Consider the following 20,303-nt stretch of genomic DNA (forward strand, 5'->3'; position numbering starts at 1 on the left):
CACATGTTTTATTACAGACCCTCACATTTTGCCCCATTACTCATGTTTGGTAACAAGATATCACCCCTGGAGTGGGATTTGAATCCAGAGATTCTGATTTGGTGGCACAGTGGCTCAGTGGTTAGCACTGCTGCCTCACAGCACCAGGGACCCGGGTTCGATTCTGCCCTCAGGCGACTGTCTGTGTGGAGTTTGCATATTCTCCCTGTGTCTGTGTGGGTTTCCTCGAGGTGCTCCAGTTTCCTCCCACAGTCCAAAGATGTACAGGCTAAGTGAATTGGCCAGGCTAAATTGCCCGTAGTGTTCAGGGGTGTATAGATTAGGTGGGTTATAGGGGGGGATGGGTCCAGGAGGGGTTCTCTGAGGGTTGGTGTGGGCTCATTGGGCCAAAGGACCTGTTTCCGTACTGTGGGGATTCTATGATTTTATAATTCAGCCAGATGGACTCTTTGCATTGCATCACAAATCTCCTCCAATCAGTTCTGTTTGGGTGGAAATCCCACTTGGCAAGTGCTATTAGGCCAACAGCTCTTGTGTGCTCAGAGATAATGGGAACTGCAGATGCTGGAGAATCCAAGATAATAAAATGTGAGGCTGGATGAACACAGCAGGCCAAGCAGCATCTTAGGAGCACAAAAGCTGACGTTTCGGGCCGAGACCCTTCATCAGAAAAGAGGGATGGGCAGAGGATTCTGCAATAAATAGGAAGAGAGGGGGAGGCGGACTGAAGATGGATAGAGGAGAAGATAGGTGCAGAGGAGCAACAGTGCCATGCAGAAAGCCATTGCTGCTACCAACACAATGCTGTTAGTGAAGAGCAAGGACAGACATAGGTATTTTGTGTGGTGAGTGTGTATTGCATGAGTGCCTTTGTCTTTAACATATTTCAGGTTTAAGGACTTCAGGTGGTTTGAATATATAAGGTTGAAAACCCATCTGCCAATTAGACTGGTTTAGTTCATAACCAGCACGCACATTGAAACCAGTTTCTCTCCTGTAAGTCTCAGAGATAATAAGAACTGCAGATGATGGAGTCAGAGATAAAACAGTGTGGACCTGGAGGAACACAGCAGACCCGAAAGGTCAACTTTCTGCTCCTCTGATGCTACCTGGCCTGCTGTCTTCCTCCAGCTCCACACCATGTTGTCTCTCCTGCAACATTTGTTTTATAACACATTATATGTTTTACTGCTATAAATAGACTAACCATAGTTAGTCCTCAGACATGACTGATTCTTAGACCAGTGCCACTGACATAACCAGAGTTTATGGGGATTGAAAACAAGGCAAGGGTATGACTTTCTGTCACCACTCCCTACCTTATGTATCTGACTTCAATCAACAATTATTGCCTCTCACCAAGCCCCCAAACCAGCCCAACCCCAGGCCAAATGGCCACATATTCTTTTCCTTTTGTTTGCAGGCGCACTTGCAGCTGGATTAACGTCAGCAGTGGCAAGGCCATGAATCATTTGAAACAAACAAGGTACTTATCTACCGAACCGGCCCATGCTTGCAAAATCTACAACAGAGTCCAAAATTAGATGTGATTTTGCACTGATCATATGTTTAGGATTGTCAGCTCGCCTTGCAGCATGACACACTTGTGCATACTGGAAGTTACATATATTCACAAGCAGGCACTGTTCTTTGCGGATATTCAGAACATGTACATGCATCACTGGTTTCAACTCAACAAAATAGGTGGTTCATTTCTAGCAGCAATGCTTTGATCAATCACGGTCAGCCTACCAGTTTAAAATTTCAACAAAGCCTGACAGCCGTCAATCATGGCATCGTCATGACGGCACCTCTACTAAATCAGAGTCTACGCCAAACAATCAGTCTCCTCTCATGCAGTATAAATGTTGGTTTTCCACTTTAACAGTACTCTAGCAAATTGTCCTGATGAGTGCAAGGTGAAAAGTTTTGACAGAATTTTTTTTAAGCGTGACTGCAATATTTGAATTTTTTTTAATGCAACTCGATAAATCTAAACTATTTCAGAGAAATCAAACTAAAAGATGGAATTAAGTGATAGAGTGTGGTTGATTTTCCGCAATAAGATTTAATTCTACTGAACTAATAACAGCTTCTAGCTTCATTTAAAGCTTGGTCTGTAAAGTGGCTACATTTAATATGTCAAAATATTTGAAACATCCAGCTAGAGGAGCTGGAATGTGAGAATGTAAGAACATGTCAGATATGAGATTATTTCTATTTCTAAACTTACCCCATAGTCTCTGTTTGCATGTGAAACTTGCCATAAGTTATTAGGAACACCCATGCGGTTGTATTCAGCCTTGAGGTCAGTGAGATTCCAGCCTTGTTCTCTTTCATTTCCTTCGTGTTTCGGGTTAAATGAGAAGCAATATAATTCTTCATACTTTACTAAAATTGTCACAAAGACAGAACAATTACTACACACTCATTTTCTACTGTTCATCTAGTTTGCCTTAACTTTATCTTTTCAGCATAATCATTAGACCAACTAAAATTGCAATAATGAATGCATGGTTGTTCATAAAAAGTACATTTTTTAACGGGAAAAATACATAACAAGGAAAAGCAGTAGCCTTGTCAAGGCAAGATCTCATCCTGATCTTCTCTTACATGTTTCATAACTATTGATCAAAACCAATTATGACCTAAGGAAGTTTGTAAGTTTATATTTATTAATGGCATATGTTCTATAATCAGCAAACATGCTGAAGCTTGAAACATTGTGTCATGTCTTTGTCTTGAAAATTTACTACTTTATCACATCAACATACCCAACCTAAAGACATTATCATGTTCAGAAATTTGCCTGTGGGGCTGCCTTGTTGGCACCTTATCAAATGAATTCTATGGTGTTGTATTGAACCATTTTAACACAAGAAAAACATTAGCGAGAAATGCAACGTTTGGGAAACTTTATTTTCTTAAAATCAGTCAGAATACTGATTTAGGAATGTGAAACACATTGCAAAGAACGCTGTGTTTGCAATGCACATCCAGATAAGACAGATCCACAGACTTACAATCATAACGTACAGCACTTCTTGATAGTAGCCTTGAAATTTGCTCTATTTATAGTAAGCAATGGTGCAATTGCCCTGTTTTGGTATATGCAACTCTATTTTCCCAACTTACTGCATACAAAAGGATTCCAATGCAATCAAAAGATCTAGGAACATAGAAAACATTGAGATTTGCAAGATGCTCAATAAGCGAGACATTGAGCATTAAGTAAGCATTCCAATTTGTCTAGAGATAAAATAAAGGTCACATTCTGCAGACTATGAATACAAAGGTTTCAATTGTGTACTCAGTATTCCATCAGAATCACATTTAGATTATCACATTAAATACAAGGATCCACCGCCCCCTATGTACTTTGCAGCAACGATACTAATTATAAACAGACACATGAAGACTCTACCAGCAAACACAGCTTTTTCTTATTTTCACTTATGGAATGTGTTCATCACTGACGAAGCCTTCATTTACAGCTCAACCCAAAATGCTCTTGGGAAAATGGTGGTGAGCCACTATAGTGTCATAAAATAATATTCCTCAAGACACTGTTAAACAACTGTCTTAGAAGTGTTTGAAAACATGAAGCGATTTTATTAGCTTTGTTTTCACATTATTTTTTAGTACTACAGTCTTCAAATTACAATTCACTGAAAAGTGTAAGAAAAGGAGCAAAAATGCTGGAAATATTCAAATCGCTGAAATATAAAAGTATAAAATGCTGAAAATATGAGAGATTATTCCGAACCTAAAAAGACTGATTAATGGTTCCATGGAGAAACGGGGCCTCAATGTTCCTGGTGGAATACTAAAAAGAGTTATAATCAAGAGATGGTGATGTGTTGCTAATGTCACCAGACCAGAATACACTGTAGACATGAGTTCAAATCCCATCATGACATGGAATTTAAAACATCAGCAGAATGATGGCCATGTAAGACATTGAAGTCAATTCTCGTAAGAACCCAATTAATTCAGGAAAATTTTACTGATGCTGGAAATCTCAAACAAACACAGAAAATGCTAGCGAAGCTCAACAGGTTTGGCAGTACCTGTGAAGAGAAAAACAAGTTAATGTTTCAAGTTTAATATGAATCTTCTGAATACCAGAGTCAAAATGTTAACTCTGTTATGGGAACCAAAAGAAGGGGACAATCTATTTGTTGTCCTCCTCACCAATCTGTGACAGATGGTATCAGTAGCAGTGACCACAAAACAGTCTTTGTGGAGAATTTTACTGATGCTGGAAATCTCAAACAAACACAGAAAATGCTAGCGAAGCTCAACAGGTTTGGCAGTACCTGTGAAGAGAAAAACAAGTTAATGTTTCAAGTTTAATATGAATCTTCTGAATACCAGAGTCAAAATGTTAACTCTGTTATGGGAACCAAAAGAAGGGGACAATCTATTTGTTGTCCTCCTCACCAATCTGTGACAGATGGTATCAGTAGCAGTGACCACAAAACAGTCTTTGTGGAGATCTTCATAATGATGGTAGTGCCATACAATGTGATGGAGGGTATAACCACGCTAAAAAAGAAGAGCTGTCAAACATTTTTGGCTTAGACTGGGCATTCAGAAGGCACAGAGACCCATCTGAAACAACAGAATAGCGTTCAAACACAATCTGTAACTTCACAGGCTGGCATATCCCTGACTCTGTCATGACCATCATCCAGAACAATCCATAAAAGCAAAATACTATAGATGCTGAAAATCTGAAACAAAAAACAAAATATGCAGCATCTGTGGAGAGAGAGAAACAGAGTTAATGTTCCACATCTTCTTTAGCACAATTCTGGCTGGAGTTCTTGGACGTCAGTCATCCCAGCTCTGGATATCTCCGCAGTAGTTACTCAGGGTAATATCCATGGCTGAACTATCTTCAAGAGCCTCAATAATGGCCTTCACTCCATCATAGAAGTCAGAAGTAGAGATGTTCACTAATGATTGCATAATATTCAACACAATTCACAATTTCTCAGATACTCAACAAATCTATGTTCAAATGCAAACAGGATCTGGAATTCCCATTATCTCTGATAGAATTCTAACCTCACTGTGAAGCCTCTTCCAGGGATGCCTAACCTGAAGAAGTTACCCTCCTTCCTCCGGACAAACCTCAGGGGATCTCTCTCCCACTGCAACTCTCTTGTCTCCACCTACCTTCTCCTCTATCCATCGTCGATCCGCCTCCCCATCTCTCCCTATTTATTTCAGAACCCTCTCCCCCTCCCCCTTTTCCGATGAAGGGTCTAGGCTCAAAACGTCAGTTTTTGAGCTCCTAAGATGCTGCTTGGCCTGCTGTGTTCATCCAGCTCCACACTTTGTTATCTCGGATCTGGACAATATCCAGGTTTGGGCTGAGAAGCAGCAAATAACATTCATACCACATAAGACCAGGCAATACCCATCTCCAATAAGAAACGGGTTAGGGTTAATCTAACCCTCAACTGGCATTCTATTGTGTAACCAACATTGAATCCCCCACTATCAACATCTTGGGGGTCATCACTGACCAGAAACTCAACTGGATTTGCCAGATAAATACAGTGGCCACAAGAAGAAGTCAGAGGCTAGAAATATTACAACTCCTGACTCCCCAAAGCTTATCCACTATTTACAAAGGCACAAGGCAGGACTATGATGGTATATTCTCCACTTGCCTGGACGATTACCGCTCTAACAACACTGAAGAAGCTCGGCAATATCCAGAACAAAGAAGCCCTTTTGATTGGTATCCCATTCAAAAACATCCTTCCTCTCCAGCATCTAATTGCAGTGGCATCAGTTTATACCATCTACAAGACGTTCTGCATGTTTCACCAAGGTTCATGAGACAGTACGTTCATCTACATGATCACGGTTATCTACAAGGACGAGGGAACTGATACATGGGAACACTACCACCTACCTTTCAAAGCATTCACCATCCTGACTTGGAATTATATAGCTCTTAACTCAGTGTTTCTGCATCAGAAACCCGAATTCTCGTCCTAGCAGCATTCTGGGTCTACCTACATAAAACGGGCCACAGACGTTCATGTAGTCATACAGCATAAAAATAGGCCCTTTGACCAACCATGTCTGTGCCAACCAACAAACACCAAACTACACAAATCCCAATTATCAGTATTTGGTCAGTAGCCTAGTACACACTGGCATTTTAGGTCAGCAGGTCTGGCAGCATCTGTACAGGGAAAAACAGAGTTAACATTTTGGGTCTGGTGATCTCTCCTTAGACCCTTCCACCAGTTCTGAGGAAGGGTCACTGGACCTGAAACATAACTCTGTTTTTTCTTTCACAGATGCTGTCAGACTTGCTGAGCTTTTCCAGCAACTTTGTTTTTGTTCCTGATTTACAGCACCTGCAGTTCTTTCAGTTTTTATCTGGCATTTTAGGTGCTCATCCAAGTGCTTAGAGTTATAATCATAGAGATATAGAGCACAGAAACAGACCCTTCAGTGCAACCCATCCATGTCAACCAGATACTCAAAATTAATCTAGTCCCATTTGCCAGCATTTGGCCCATATCCCACAAATCCCTTCCCTATTCATGCCTCCTTCCAGGTGCCTATTAAATGTAGATGTACCAGCCTCCACCAGCTCTTTGGCAGCTCATTCCATACACGCACCATCCTCTATGTGAAAGGTGCCCTTTAGGTCCCTGTTAAATCTTTCTCCTTTCATCTTAAATCTATGCCCCATAGTTTTTGACTCCCCTATCCTGGGGAGAAGACCTTGACCCTATCCATGGCCTTCATGATTTTATAAACTTCCATAAGATCACCCCTCAGCCTTCAATGCTCCAGGGAAAATAGTTCCCACCTCTTCAGCCACTCCCTGTTGTACAAACTCTCCAACTTTGGCCACATCCCTGTAAATCACTGAACCCTTTCAAGTTTCACAGAGAGACCAGAATTGAACACCATATTCCAAAAATGGCCTAACCAATGTCCTACAGCCACAACATGACCTGCCAACACCTATACTCAATGCACTGACCAAAAAGTGCAAGCATACCAAATGCCTTCTTCTCTACCCTGTCTACCTGTGACTCTGCTTTCAAGGAACTATGCAGCTGCACAGCAAGGTTTCTTTGTTCAGCAACATTCCCCAGGACCTTACCATTAAGTGAATACGTCCTGCCCTGATTTGCCTGACCAAAATGCAGCACCTCACATTTAACTAAATTAAACTCCATCTGCCACTCCTCAGCCCCTGGTCCTTCTGATCAATGTCACATTCTGCTCTGAGGTAACCTTCTTGGCTGTCCACTACACCACCACTTTTGGCACCATCTGCAAACTTATGACCCATACCTACTACATTCACCACCAAATCATTTACATAAATGACAAAAAGCAGTTCTTAAAAGTCGCAGAGGTACTTGCCTCCACCACCCTCTAAGGCAGCACATTCCATATTTTACCACCCTCTAGATGGACTCAGATCTCCTCCAAACTAATCACTCCTCACCTTAAACTTATGACCTCTGATCTCAGACACATCTGCCATGAGGAAAGGATTCTCATGGTCTACCCTGCCCATGCCTCTCATAATTTAGTATACCTCAATCAGATCCCTACTCAGTCTCCTCTGCCGCAAAGAAAACAAACTCAGCCTCTTCAGTCTCTCATCATAACTGAGACTTTTTCAACCCTAGCAACATCCTGGCGAATTTCCTCCACATTCTCTCCAGTGCAATCATGTTCCTCCAATAATGTGACAACCAGAACTCAGTATACAGTATTCCATCTGTGGCCAAACCAATGTTGTATTAGGTAGAAACAAGTCTTTCTTGCTCCTGTTTTCTACACCCTGGCTAATGAATGCAAAACTGCTATCCGGTCCCAATCACCAGGCTGGTGCATCCTTCTTTGTTTCTTTTTATTTCTTCATGTACCTTTCATATCAGACTTCATGTTATCTACTTTCTGCAGCTATGGTGAACAAAGGTAGTTGTGAGGGGCTTTTGGGGTGGCAGTGGCATGGTGGATCCCATCTAGTCCTCATGGCCATGGCGGCCATGGCTTCAGCATCGGTAACATGGTGGGTCCGGTCCATTCCTCCTAGCCATGATGGCGATGCAGAGGCTACAGGGTCGGTGGGGTGGTGGGTCCGTTAGTTCTTTCTGGACATGGTAGCAGCTTCAGTCGCAGCAACACATGGTGGATCTGGTCTGTTCCTCCTTGCAATGGTGGCAATTCAGCAACGGCAGTGTGATGGGTTCAGCCTGGGAATCCTTGCGGCAGTGGCAAAGCAGCAGCGAAGACCTTATGGGTCTGGTCCACTGCTCCTTGCTATGGCGGCTTCAGCAGCAGTGCTCCGGAGTTCCTTCAGAAACCCAGGAGATGCAAAGGGAACAAAAGATGTACTTTGACTTAATTTTTTTTTATATTTTCTGTAATTAAAATGGCACCAGAGTATGGTGACTTGAACATTTCTCACTACATTTTCCTAAATACAAGTGACAATAAATTTCGAAACTATTATACTATTTGTCCACTTCTGTTGACACCTTCAGGGATCTATGGACTTGTACACCAAGGTCCCTTTTTCGGTCAGTACTATCTGTGGCCAGGGAAGTTTTTAATACCTCTGCCAGGCCTCAGCAATCTCCTTGTTTGCCTCCTATAGCAGCCTGGGATACATCACATCAGACCCAAGGGGTTTATGCATGTTTATGCATAAAATATCCAATACCTCCTCCTTATTAATGTTAACATGTTCTAGAACCACTTCATCCCATATGAAATCCATGACTATAACATCTTTCTGCTCTGTGAGCACAAGTGAGAAGCATTCATTTAAGGCCACACCTGCAACATCTCACTCCACATACAGTTTGCCCCTTTGGTCTCCAATAAGTTGCACTCTTTCCCTGATAATCCTCTTATTTTTATTATGCTTATAAAAAGCATTGAGTTTTTCCTTGATTCTGTCTAAACTATTTTGTAGCTCCTCTTTGCCCTCCTTTTCCTTTTTAAGCAACCTCTCACAGTCTCTCTAATTTTGAAGGGCCTCCCCTATTTTATTGTGCTGTACCTGGCCTGTGCTTCCTTCCTTTCCTTTATCAAACTCTCAAAATCCCTTGACATCAAGGGATCCCTGGACTTGCTCCCCTTGCCCTTCAATATCAGGGGAATGCACTGGGCCTGAATTCTCTCTATACTACTTTTAAAAGACTCCCACTTTCTAAATGAAGTATAACATCTTTCCTTTTATGTTCAATTCCTCTCATAACAAAAAAGGATAGATCCGATCAACTTTCTTGGTTGTAATCGCTATCTGCAAATTAACTTTTTGTGATTCATGCACAAGAAAACCTTCCATATGTCTTACTCACAACATAATTTTTACACATCTTGGTGTCATTGAATTTAGCCACAATGCCTTGCTTCCCTCCTCAAAGTCATTGATGTGTCACATCTTGTCAATCAAAGACCCATTTATACGTAGTTCTGTTTTCAGCCAGCCAGCCAGCAGGCCAGCCAATCTTCTAACCATGCTCATATTTACCCCCTATACCAATAAGCCTCAATTTTCTGCAACAACTTTTGATAGGGCACCCTATCAAATGCCTTCTGAGATCCGAGTATAGTATGCCTGCAGATTCTCCTTATCACAGAGTACATTTTACTCCTTCAAAGCACTGCAATAAATTGGACAAAATAATCCTCATCCTTGTCACCCCATTCACTATTTTCAATAGTCACCTCCTCGATTCAGACAGTACAGTTGGAGCAGTACATGTCACTTAGAAGATGCACTGCTGCACTCAGCAAGGCACTCCAAACCCACAGTCTCTTCCACCAAAAATGGTCAAAGGGATCAGATGCGTGGAAACACCACCACCTGCAATCTCTAAATCAAACACTATGCTGGCTTGGAACAAGTTAACTGTTCCTCCACTGTTGCTAGGTTATAATCCTGGAACTCTCACTTCACAACACAGGTTGCACAAGCACCTATAACACATGGACTGCTGCAGGTCAAGCCAGCGGCTCACTATTACTTTATCAAGGGCCATTAGGAATAATGGAAAATGTGCTGGCCTCTTCAGCAACATCCCATACATGAATGAAAAATATTTATCTTGAATGGAAAGCAACACCACACAAAGAAAAAAGGAGGAAGTTGCAGAATTCTTGAGGAATGTTGTCACCTTGCTCATTCTGTCTCCTCCTCTGATGTAAGCAGATACAAGAAACTGTCACAAATTGCAAAAATGAGGTACAGCTGCACTGAATCAGGTATCACTCCAAAATCTTCCCATACTGCCTCAAAGAATGCAACTTTATGGTAAATCTGCCCCAGAATATTCACCCAAACACCTAACTTCCATGAATCCAAAGCGATTAGACTTCAAAATGTGGAAATGTCCGCTTCATCAATGTCAAGTTACACACAAATCTCATTGAATATGGACAAATATTAAAAATAGTAAAAGTCAATATAATCAATTCTTCAGGGCACACAGAATGCGAAAACTCAGATCATTAATTTTCATACTTAATGATGTTTTGAATTATTTTAACAATTATCACACCTCCATCACGGCATGTTTACAAACCTACATTTGGAAAACGTTTTCACAAGCTTTCATCATTGTTCATAAAAATGCATTCAAATGTTAGTGGTAATAATAACATTATGAAAATGCTCAAACATGAAGGAAAAATATTAGGTTTAGCAAGAAACAGTAAGTTTCCTAAAAATGTGTTTATAATCTAAAGCAAGTCTCGGAGAAAGTACAATTATGGCAAGCTTGTTTATGAGGCTCAACAAGTTAGGGGTGGAATTAATTCTAAGAAGAACTGTAATGTTGAACTTTCTAATTTATTTCTTTACGTGTCTATTTTTGTACCCAAGAATTTGAGCCTAGGTAGTTTTGTACCTAAGGTGGTACTGGGATTTGCAACTTTGTAACTTCTCACTGTACTCCAGTATTCCTGTACTTGAGTACATGTGACAATAAAACCCAATCGTAATTCTTCTATGGGTAGAAATATGGTTGCACAGTAGGATCAGTGTGTGTTCGTAAAAGATTGAGAAGAGTGGAGAATAATTTCCTTGCACACATAATTCTGTGATCTTTTCACCTGCATATACGGCTTTTACTTTGTTTACACATTTCTGTTGTGCAGAGATACTGGGAAATCCGAGGTCAAAGTATTAACTCATACTCATTTTCTTGTTATTTTTTAACTACTTTAGTCAACCAGGAGTTGTTCCTTTGCAATCTTGGTTCAGACATTGATTAAATACAACAAGGTTGTGTATTTAGAATCACAGTTTCTATTTGAATCAAGCTGATCAACTAGAAAACATACCTGGACGTGATAAACGAACTAACGAAATGTAAATATCATGGCAGTCTCTTTCTTGTGAAATGATAAACTGGATGACCTGGAAGTTCTTGCAGCGAATAAGCAGGGGACAACCTGATGCTGTAGTTGCTTGCTTTTCCACAGCACAGATCTGACTGTGAAGTATCTAGTGAGAGCAGTAAATAAACCATAAGTTATTTGTAAAACATTTCCCAGTTATTTTTAAGGAAGTCATTATAGGGTGCAAATAGAAGTATACGTTTTGCCTCAGAACCTACAAAAGAAAAACAGAAAGTCCTGCAGAAACTGAGCAGATTTGGCAACTTCTGTAGAGCGAGACACACAGTAAACATTTCAACTCCAATAGAAAGGTCACTGATGAAGCAGCTGAAGATTATTTGGCATAAAAAACTTCCGTGAGGAATTCCTAATGAGATGTCCTGGAGATGAGCTACAGTGACTGACCTTTAACATCACAACCATCTTTCTTTGTACTTAAGAATGACTTTAACGAGCAGACAGTTTTCCCCAATTCCCAAATTTTCTAGGGCTCAGGTCAAATGTGGCCTTCCTGTGAAGGGCTGTCACTCTAACTTCTCCATTAGAGTTTTGCTCTTTTCGTTTTTTTACTTCTTTATTCATTCATGGGTTAAGGGCATCATCAGCCAGGCCAGTATCTGTTGCCTATTCCTAATTGCCTAGGCAGTAGTTAATCACATTGTTAACCAATGTTAACTACATTGCTGTGCATCTGCAGTCACATGCAGGCCAGACCAGGTAATGTTTGAAACAAGGTGCACTGACATAGAGAGCTGAGTGTTCCTGGTGGGAACCAAACTGAGTGGAAGTGAGCTAATTATTGCTAAACAAATGCTACTTATTAGCACCTATCTATCACTTTACCGATGATCAAGAGTAGACTGATGGGACAATAGATAGCTGTGGTAGATTTTTGCTTTTCTCATGTACAAGGCATGCCTGGGTAATTTTCCACATTTCCAGGTAGATACCAGTGTTGTAGTATATTTCCCCTTATTCTAAGACATCTTAATAATGAAGGAAGTAAACAAATATGATCACGTGCAATACAACATCTGACAAAATACTTAAGTATTTATCATCAAAGCAATACAGTAAACCTTCAAACAGCCACTCAGTTCTGCCATAGCTAAATATAACTTACCCATGTTTCTTTACGGGAGTCAGACAAATGCTCCACAAAAATCAAATGTGTTGCCGTCAGATACAGTGAACCAATTGATGCCTTCTTCGATGAAATCCGATCTAGCAAGCGGACATTTTCAACCTACAAGCATAAACAAAAGTTAAGTGCAAGAAAATAAAAATACAATACACATCTGTTGAACCAATTGAAGAGTTGCTAGCAACCAGCAACTTTCAGCAATCCTAGAAGGCCTTGAAAGAATACATACTATATTAATTGTCTTAATGAATCCCATTTTTAGTCTTCAGTCAAACAACATCAGTTTATTATGTCATCCTTCTCTATACAGCAATATAGCATTTGCAGTTTACATCAGTTTGATTGCTGAGCTGCAATGGGTACAGTTAAGATATCCAAAGGAAAATATTATAAGATGTATACATAGAATTTCACAGTAATTAATTACAATATTACTGAAAAATGGCACAGTTAGTTTAAGTTTTTCCTCTTGCACTCATCAGGACAATTTGCAAGAATATCAATTTGAGGAAAAATAAACAGTACTTATACTGTATGAATGGAGACTGCTGATTCTTGGCAAGTGGACTCTGATTGGGATAGGCATTGCCACGGAGAATGTACCAGTAAATAACGTTTAAATGAGACAGTGGTCAAAGCATTGATCTGAGAAAAGAATCAGTGAATGGTTGTTATTTATTTTATTGATTTGAAACAGGTTTTTATTGTGTACATATTCTTTCAATCTGCAAAGAATACAGTCCTATCTGTTAATGTATTTAGATTCCAGTACATGCAAGTGTGCCACACATCAAGTCTGATTGACAATTTCAAATTGGTTGTCAGCATAATTCTTCACTGGTGCAATCTCCATATCACTTATTCTTCAAAACTCTGAAGAATATCGACCAAGTCTTCTATTAAGACAATCCACTATCTCATGGATTACTCGGTAAAATGCTGTTGCACTTCCTTTATGGAAAGTAAATCCTTTCTTAGTTGAGGGGACCAAAAACACACAATAATCCAGGTGAGGTCTCACCAAGTCTTGCTACAAATGTATAGTGTGTCATTCTACTCCTGTTAATCTACTCCTTTCAAATTCCTTTGTGATGACGGCCAGCATACGACTTGTCTTCCTTGTTGTTTGCTGCACCTTCATGCTAGCTTTTAATGACTCATTAACAAGGACACCAGCATTTTCCAACCACTCACATTTAAGAAATATTCTATCTTTCTGTTTTTTTCTACCAAGGTAAATAGCTTCATACTATTCACTTTGAATCCCACCTGCCATTTTCTAGCCCATTCAATTTGCTTGACCAAATCCTTTTGAAGCCTACTTGTTCACTCCTCATACTCATGTTCCTAAATCGTCAGATGTCATCAGCTGTGAACTCAACATTTAAACTTTGTCGTACTCCATTAATAAGAGCCTGCCATTCTGAGAATGACATCAACTCAACCATTGGAAATGACTAAAACACAAAGCAGAGGGCTAGATGCCAGATACACAAGTGATATTAGAACATGTAAAGTGAAAGTTTTCACACAGGTCAGTGATCCCTAGAAGCCTCTAGTTATTAAGTGCATCTCTGCTCTTAGGTCCTCTGGACCTTTGCCTAGTCTTCCTTTCCATGAAGCTTCTCATGGACCATAACAGGATATTCACTTTTACCTTCCTCCACTGAGGATTCCTGTCTCTTCTGCATTTCTTCTCGTCCGAAACATTTCCTGATTACTGATTCAGATTCAGATTGTGGATGGCATGGCACAGCACATTACAATGACGCAGGAAACCAAGTGGCTGGGCTGTATTGTTCCACCTGACCGGTCCAAGCATCGGAGCCCCACTTTCAGAATGATCTGTTCCACAATGACCCTTATCGAAACATGGGCAGCATTGTACCTTTGTTCTGCAACTGTCTGATGATTTCTGGAGGAACACAATCTAAGATTGAAACGGATCACCTTTATCTACCAGCAGCCATCCTTGTATTGGCCAGGGGGCTTGGAAAAAGGCTGGGACCCATCATTTTTCAGTACATGAGAAGTGAAAGCTACAGGCCACCTGGCACAGAACACCAAACTTTGGCTGCTTTAGTCACAGATCATTTTAACACTAAGGGAGTGGGATCATTTTACTGCTCATAAACACTCTTGGCCTTGGTTATCTGGCTTCATCTGTTCTACAGCCACCCAAACAGGCTGCTAAGCTGCACCTCCGTTTTCTACCTTATCCCGCCCCCTTGACCTGTCTGTCCTCCCTGGACTGACCTATCCCCTCCCTACCTCCCCTCCCATACTCCTCTCCACCTATTTTCTCCTCTATCCATCTTCAGTCCGTTTCCCCCTTTCTCCCTATTTATTTCAGAATCCTCTCCACATCCCCCTTTTCTGATGAAGGGTCTGGGCCCGAAACGTCAGCCTTTGTGCTCCTAAGATGTTGCTTGGCCTGCTGTGTTCATTCAGCTCCACACTTTGTTATCTTGCTAAGGGTATTTTTAGTTTGAATTTGAAGAATTTAGAGATCTCCACCTTCAATCACATTCTCCCTTAGATAACTTGGGGAGAAAACAGTGTCTGCTGCTTTACAGCTGGAGGACCTTCTCATATTTCAACTTGAAACCAACTCCTCCACAGTGTTTCAATGGATTTGGAACCAATACCCACAGGGAAAGAAAGTGTTCTTTTCCTATATCCTGCGGGTATGTTTCAATGGGAATGGTGGGAAATGCTTGTGGCAGCACTGTGCCACTAGAGTGATCAATTTCTGACTGAATTATTTCATCTTTCCAGTTGGCAAGCAGTGTTGGGCCAATAGTGGTTCAGTATTAACAAAGTGTGGAGCTGGATGAACACAGCAGGCCAAGCAGCATCTCAGGAGCACAAAAGCTGACGTTTCGGGCCTAGACCCTTCATCAGAGGGGTCTGATGTAGGGTCTAGGGCCGAAACGTCAGCTTTTGTGCTCCTGAGATGCTGCTTGGCCTGCTGTATTCATCCAGCTCCACACTTTGTCATCTTGGATTCTCCAGCATCTGCAGTTCCCGTTATCACTGATACAGCATCCGCAGTTCTTTTGGTTTTTATTTTGTCAGGTCATTGGTTTTTGGTATCACAAAACACAGGAAGTAAAACCTCAGCTTAAAAATTTAGCTCTCATATCGACTGCCCTGCACTCCTAGCTAATAAAAGTAATTTTATTTAGGTTACTCATAAACATATTTGCAACCTTTCTAATTAGAGCACAGACGTCTTTCCCTTTTCTATGGTTTGAATCAGCTAATCATGGAAAATAGTACAGCTTTTTAAAATTCACTGTAATAAGAAATATTTGATGAAGGTACATTCTATCAAACTTCAAAAGATATACTTTTACAGTGGTCTAGCACGTTGCAGCAACTCCATAAAACACAGTGAAGGTTTCCCACCATCCTGCTGATATCTTGGCTGTTCTTCTTGTAAGACATGGGTATGTACATTTTGGCAGGAACAAGGAGAAAAGGATACAATAATGTGCAAGAAGCACCTGTGCTTTGAGCTAGTTAGCTCAAGAAGAAACCCTGAAAGCATGTTACTAACATAGACGGCCGTGCAGAGCAAGCAAAAGATGAAGAACTACAATATAAGCAAGCTGGATTTCATAATGTATGAAACACTTTGACTAACTTAAAACAACAAGTACAATGTCGGTTAAGAAAATACCTCCTAAATTCCTTTAAGTCACCTATAAAAACAGTTATCCTCTGGAAGTTCTGCTGTGAGGTGCAACGAAAATCTCATAAGGAAGAATCGATGCAGTTGCTTCTGTGACCCAGTAGGTTTTTCTCAACTTGTGGATTGACAGATTGGATTCAATTTGAAAAAAAGCTTTGGAAGCACAATAAATCAACTCCACAAACCACTCAAGTTAGTTAGTTATTTGTGAAGCACAACCATGCTATGTGATAATCAACGTTGTTTTTGAATACAGCTATGCTTTTAACCTTGAGTTTTTTGACGTGCAAATGCTGGAACCATCCCCCCAAATATCTGTTGTTTTACCCAATATTAATGAGAAATAAAGTTAAGACTAGCATAAAACACCATTACAATTCAAGAAAAAAAAATCACTTCAAGCAAAGGAAGGTAAAAATAATTAGTAAAGAGCCGAGTTTTAAGAGCAAGAATTGTTTTCCTTATCAACAAGGGTTTTATTAAGCAGATACTGTTAGATATCATTCTCATTTGTAGAGCATAGCATTGCAGTTCTTATTACTCATCACAAGTGAATATATTAATACTGAAGAAAATAGATTTTCAATTTTTTTTTCTAAACAAGAATCAAGCTCTTTATGCGCATTACATTACAAGCAAAACACAGGATAAAGCTTTTCTTATGCAGTTCCAACAAACTATCAAGCCACAATCCCTTTCTGCACCACTGTAATTTTTCTGTTTCCCACACCAGTCACTGTTATGTTGTCTTTCGGTGAGATTTTTCAGACGTGCCATGAATTAATGCTCACTAGAAACTAGGTCAAACTGCATACTTGTTTCACATCAACCTTTCAGGCCAACAAATAAAATTTTGCTTCATTTTGGGCTTCATTCAAACGCCTTTGGTCTGAGTATGATTGCCAATTCTGGGCCATTTTTACACTTCGCCAACTGGAGTCAGACTGAACCACTACTCCACTCCCAAAGTAAAAAACAGGATGGTGTGGGCAGCCCGTAGGGGCTTTCAAGATTGTTTGTTTAGAAGTTCAGATTTGTTGTTCTGGGATTTCCTCACTGTTATAATAAAATCATGATGTGGAGGTGCCAGTGTTGGACTCGTGTGGACAGAGTCGGAAGTCAAAGAACACCAGGTTATAGTCCAACAGGTTTATTTGAAATCACAAGCTTTCAATGTGCTACTTCTTCGTCTGATGAAGGAGTAGCATTGATAATACGAACAGTAAGGTAACCTAGTACTTGACTCTTACAGCCCCTCAGCTACTCCAGGCTCCCATGCCCCATCCTTGCCAACTCCTCCACAGTACACATCCCTATGTCCTTTTACAGGCCCTATGCCTACTTTGAGTCAACTCATGCCAAGTCATGTCCTCACCCACTGCACTTTACTCTTATACCTTCCATATTAACTCAGCCAGTATTCACTATGGGGAGACCTCAAGAGCCATGGGAAGATTAAATAAACTTCTAAATGTCTATTACAGACTTTAGTACATTTAAGGAAACTAATTATTAAGCATTTAATTCAGTACATTTAATTCACTTCAAGTAATTAACTTCTTATAAAAAGAAACATGTGTATGCATAACCCCGCATAAAAGTCAGCTAATCCCTTTATAAATATTTTGGACTGTCAATCAAATGTCAACTTGCAAGTCCCTGACTATAAGCTCACAAACTTATTTCAACAATCACCTATTAAAATTGCAAACACTTCTTTTTTCCTAGACAAGCTGAATTTTGTTCAAAACCTAAAGAGAAGGGGATTTAGACGATGTGACAGTTCAATTTATCCATCCATCTTTTCATGCACGTTCATGTCTGCTTTCACTAATCACACGGAGTGGATAACTTCTTCAAAGATCTAGCAGGTTTTAGACCTTGTCTTCAAATTCAGATATTCCATAGAAGTCATGCTTCAAAAACTTCCATGACAAAAATCGCTTCAGTGTGAAGGCAACCTCACTTTCACATTAACACATCATGGATGTCAAAAATTCCCTTCCACTTATGTACACTGACTGAAAATGGTTGGTGCCAAATACATCCTGGTACAGGACTTGCAGATTTGAGATTCCAACGCACGTCCTGGCTAAGACGTGAACTCCTTCCAGTTTGGTGAAAATTCAATAAACAATCCCCACCATTGACACACAGGCTGCTACCATTACTGAAGGGAGGCAATGGTCTTGTTGTATTACCCCTGGGCTGTTAATCCAGAGACCTGGACAACATTCTGGGGACCTGGGTTTGATTCCCATCAAGGCAGATGGTGGAATTTGAATTTAATTGAAAGAAAAATCTGGAATTACAAATCTATTGATGACCACGAATCCACTGCCGATTGTCAGGAAAAATCCATCTGGTTCCCTAATGTCCTTTAGGGAAGAAAACTGCCATCCTTACCTGGTCTGGCCTACATGGGACTCCAGACCCACAGTAATGTGGTTGACTGTGAACTGTTCTCTGGGCAATTAGAGACGGACAATAAATGCCAGCGACATCCTCCTCCCATTCATGAATAAAGAAATAAAAATTATGTCCGAGTGTCCATCTTGCATTTTCATCCCAGTAAATGCGCTTGACTTTCTCTTAACCTCTAATGATCAAACTACCCAGGTGTACTGTAAGGCAGACTTCAGAAGAGATCACGTGATCCTCTCCATTTTACTTTAAAGTTAACAAGAGAGTCCCGAGCCATAATAATTTTGTAATCCTCACATTTAAAATAACATTCATTATTGTTCTTAGTGAAAGTAGCATTTGAAGTCGCCATTTAATATTACGCTATAATTTCTGAGTTGTCAAAGAGATCCTTTGAACACAGCAACCAACAAATCTACACTGTACAAATTTCTGACTGTTCCTGATGAAAGCCACAAAGAGCTACTGCCCTCTGGAACACACCCTGTAATACAACAAAAACTGCATGGAATGTTCTGCTAGACTCAAATTATCAGGTGCAAATATATACATAAGATTACACTGGATTTTTAGTGTCTCTTTATCAGATCTTAAATAAGAATTCTAACAATATCTACTTATACTGCATGCTTCTTTAGCATCACTTTGAACAAGTAATTCTTAATTTGATCTAAATAAAGCAATCTCATTTGCATTAATCATTCTAGCCCCTGCAGGGCATCACCAAAGAATATATATAGGTGACAAGGCACAAATATAGAAGAGAGGACACACTTGCCAGGATACATTCAGAGAAAACAGAAGGAAATTTGCGTAAGGCAGGAAGGAAATCCTTCCATGCTTGTTCTGGAAGAAAAATGAAACCAGATAAAATGGCGAGTGGGAATCCGAAGCAGGCCTAAAAATGGCTTTGGAGCAGGAAGAAGAAACTCAAAAACACTTCAGGAGATTTTCTGAAACTCACTCTTGATAAGAATTTTACGCAAATACTTAGAATGACCATATGCTCTTATTGCAGTTTCATCTCAGGACCTGTCTTAAAAATAAAAAGAAAATAACTTTTTACAATGTACAGCTGTTAAATCATGGGGAAGAATGTGGCAAATACAGAAAAGTACTGATTCATTAATAAAACTAGATAAGAAAATAAGTAGATAAGCGTGCACGTCGGTCCCTGCATACAATCGTTACACAAGGTAAACAGTCTACAATAAAATTGATATCCTAACATTAAACTAAATTAGAAGGAAAGATTTGAAATTGCCAAACACCTTATCACAACTGTCAGAAGGACCCTGAAAGGTTTCAGATAATTATATCATATAATTCTTTATGTTGTCTATACAAGGCAGTTTTACACTTAAATCAAAACAAGATAAATAAAAAGCAAGTTAATTTGTTTTTTAATAGAATTAGTTGCAGGAGTAGTGTTTACCAGTTTGATCGTCTCCAAACACTGCCATACATAAAGTTACTGTTTTAATCTCTGACCTCTGTCAAGATAGCTGATTGTCAGTGCCCCATGCCAAAGGAGAGAAAATGTCATAACTAATATTCATTGTACAGTGACCACACCCTCCTATGCAAGATAATAAAATGTGTGAGGCTGGATGAACACAGCAGGCC

The 20,303-nt window shown here is 40.0% G+C and overlaps 1 protein-coding gene across 2 annotated transcripts in view; it reads right to left on the reverse strand.

Moving 5' to 3' along the window:
* mtmr7b (myotubularin related protein 7b) overlaps positions 1-20,303 on the reverse strand; it is a 93,252-nt gene that overhangs the window by 61,862 nt on the left and 11,087 nt on the right. For both annotated transcript variants that reach the window (XM_048529629.2, XM_048529637.2), the window contains exons 2-4: positions 12,536-12,658; positions 11,356-11,518; positions 2,234-2,391 (exon numbers count right to left, since the gene is read on the reverse strand). In XM_048529629.2, coding sequence (XP_048385586.1) covers positions 2,234-2,391; positions 11,356-11,518; positions 12,536-12,658 — 444 coding nt within the window. The remainder of the gene's footprint in view (positions 1-2,233; positions 2,392-11,355; positions 11,519-12,535; positions 12,659-20,303) is intronic.

The sequence above is a fragment of the Stegostoma tigrinum genome, chromosome 1 (genome assembly GCF_030684315.1).
Source record: "Stegostoma tigrinum isolate sSteTig4 chromosome 1, sSteTig4.hap1, whole genome shotgun sequence".
Classification (NCBI taxonomy): Eukaryota; Metazoa; Chordata; class Chondrichthyes; order Orectolobiformes; family Stegostomatidae; genus Stegostoma; species Stegostoma tigrinum.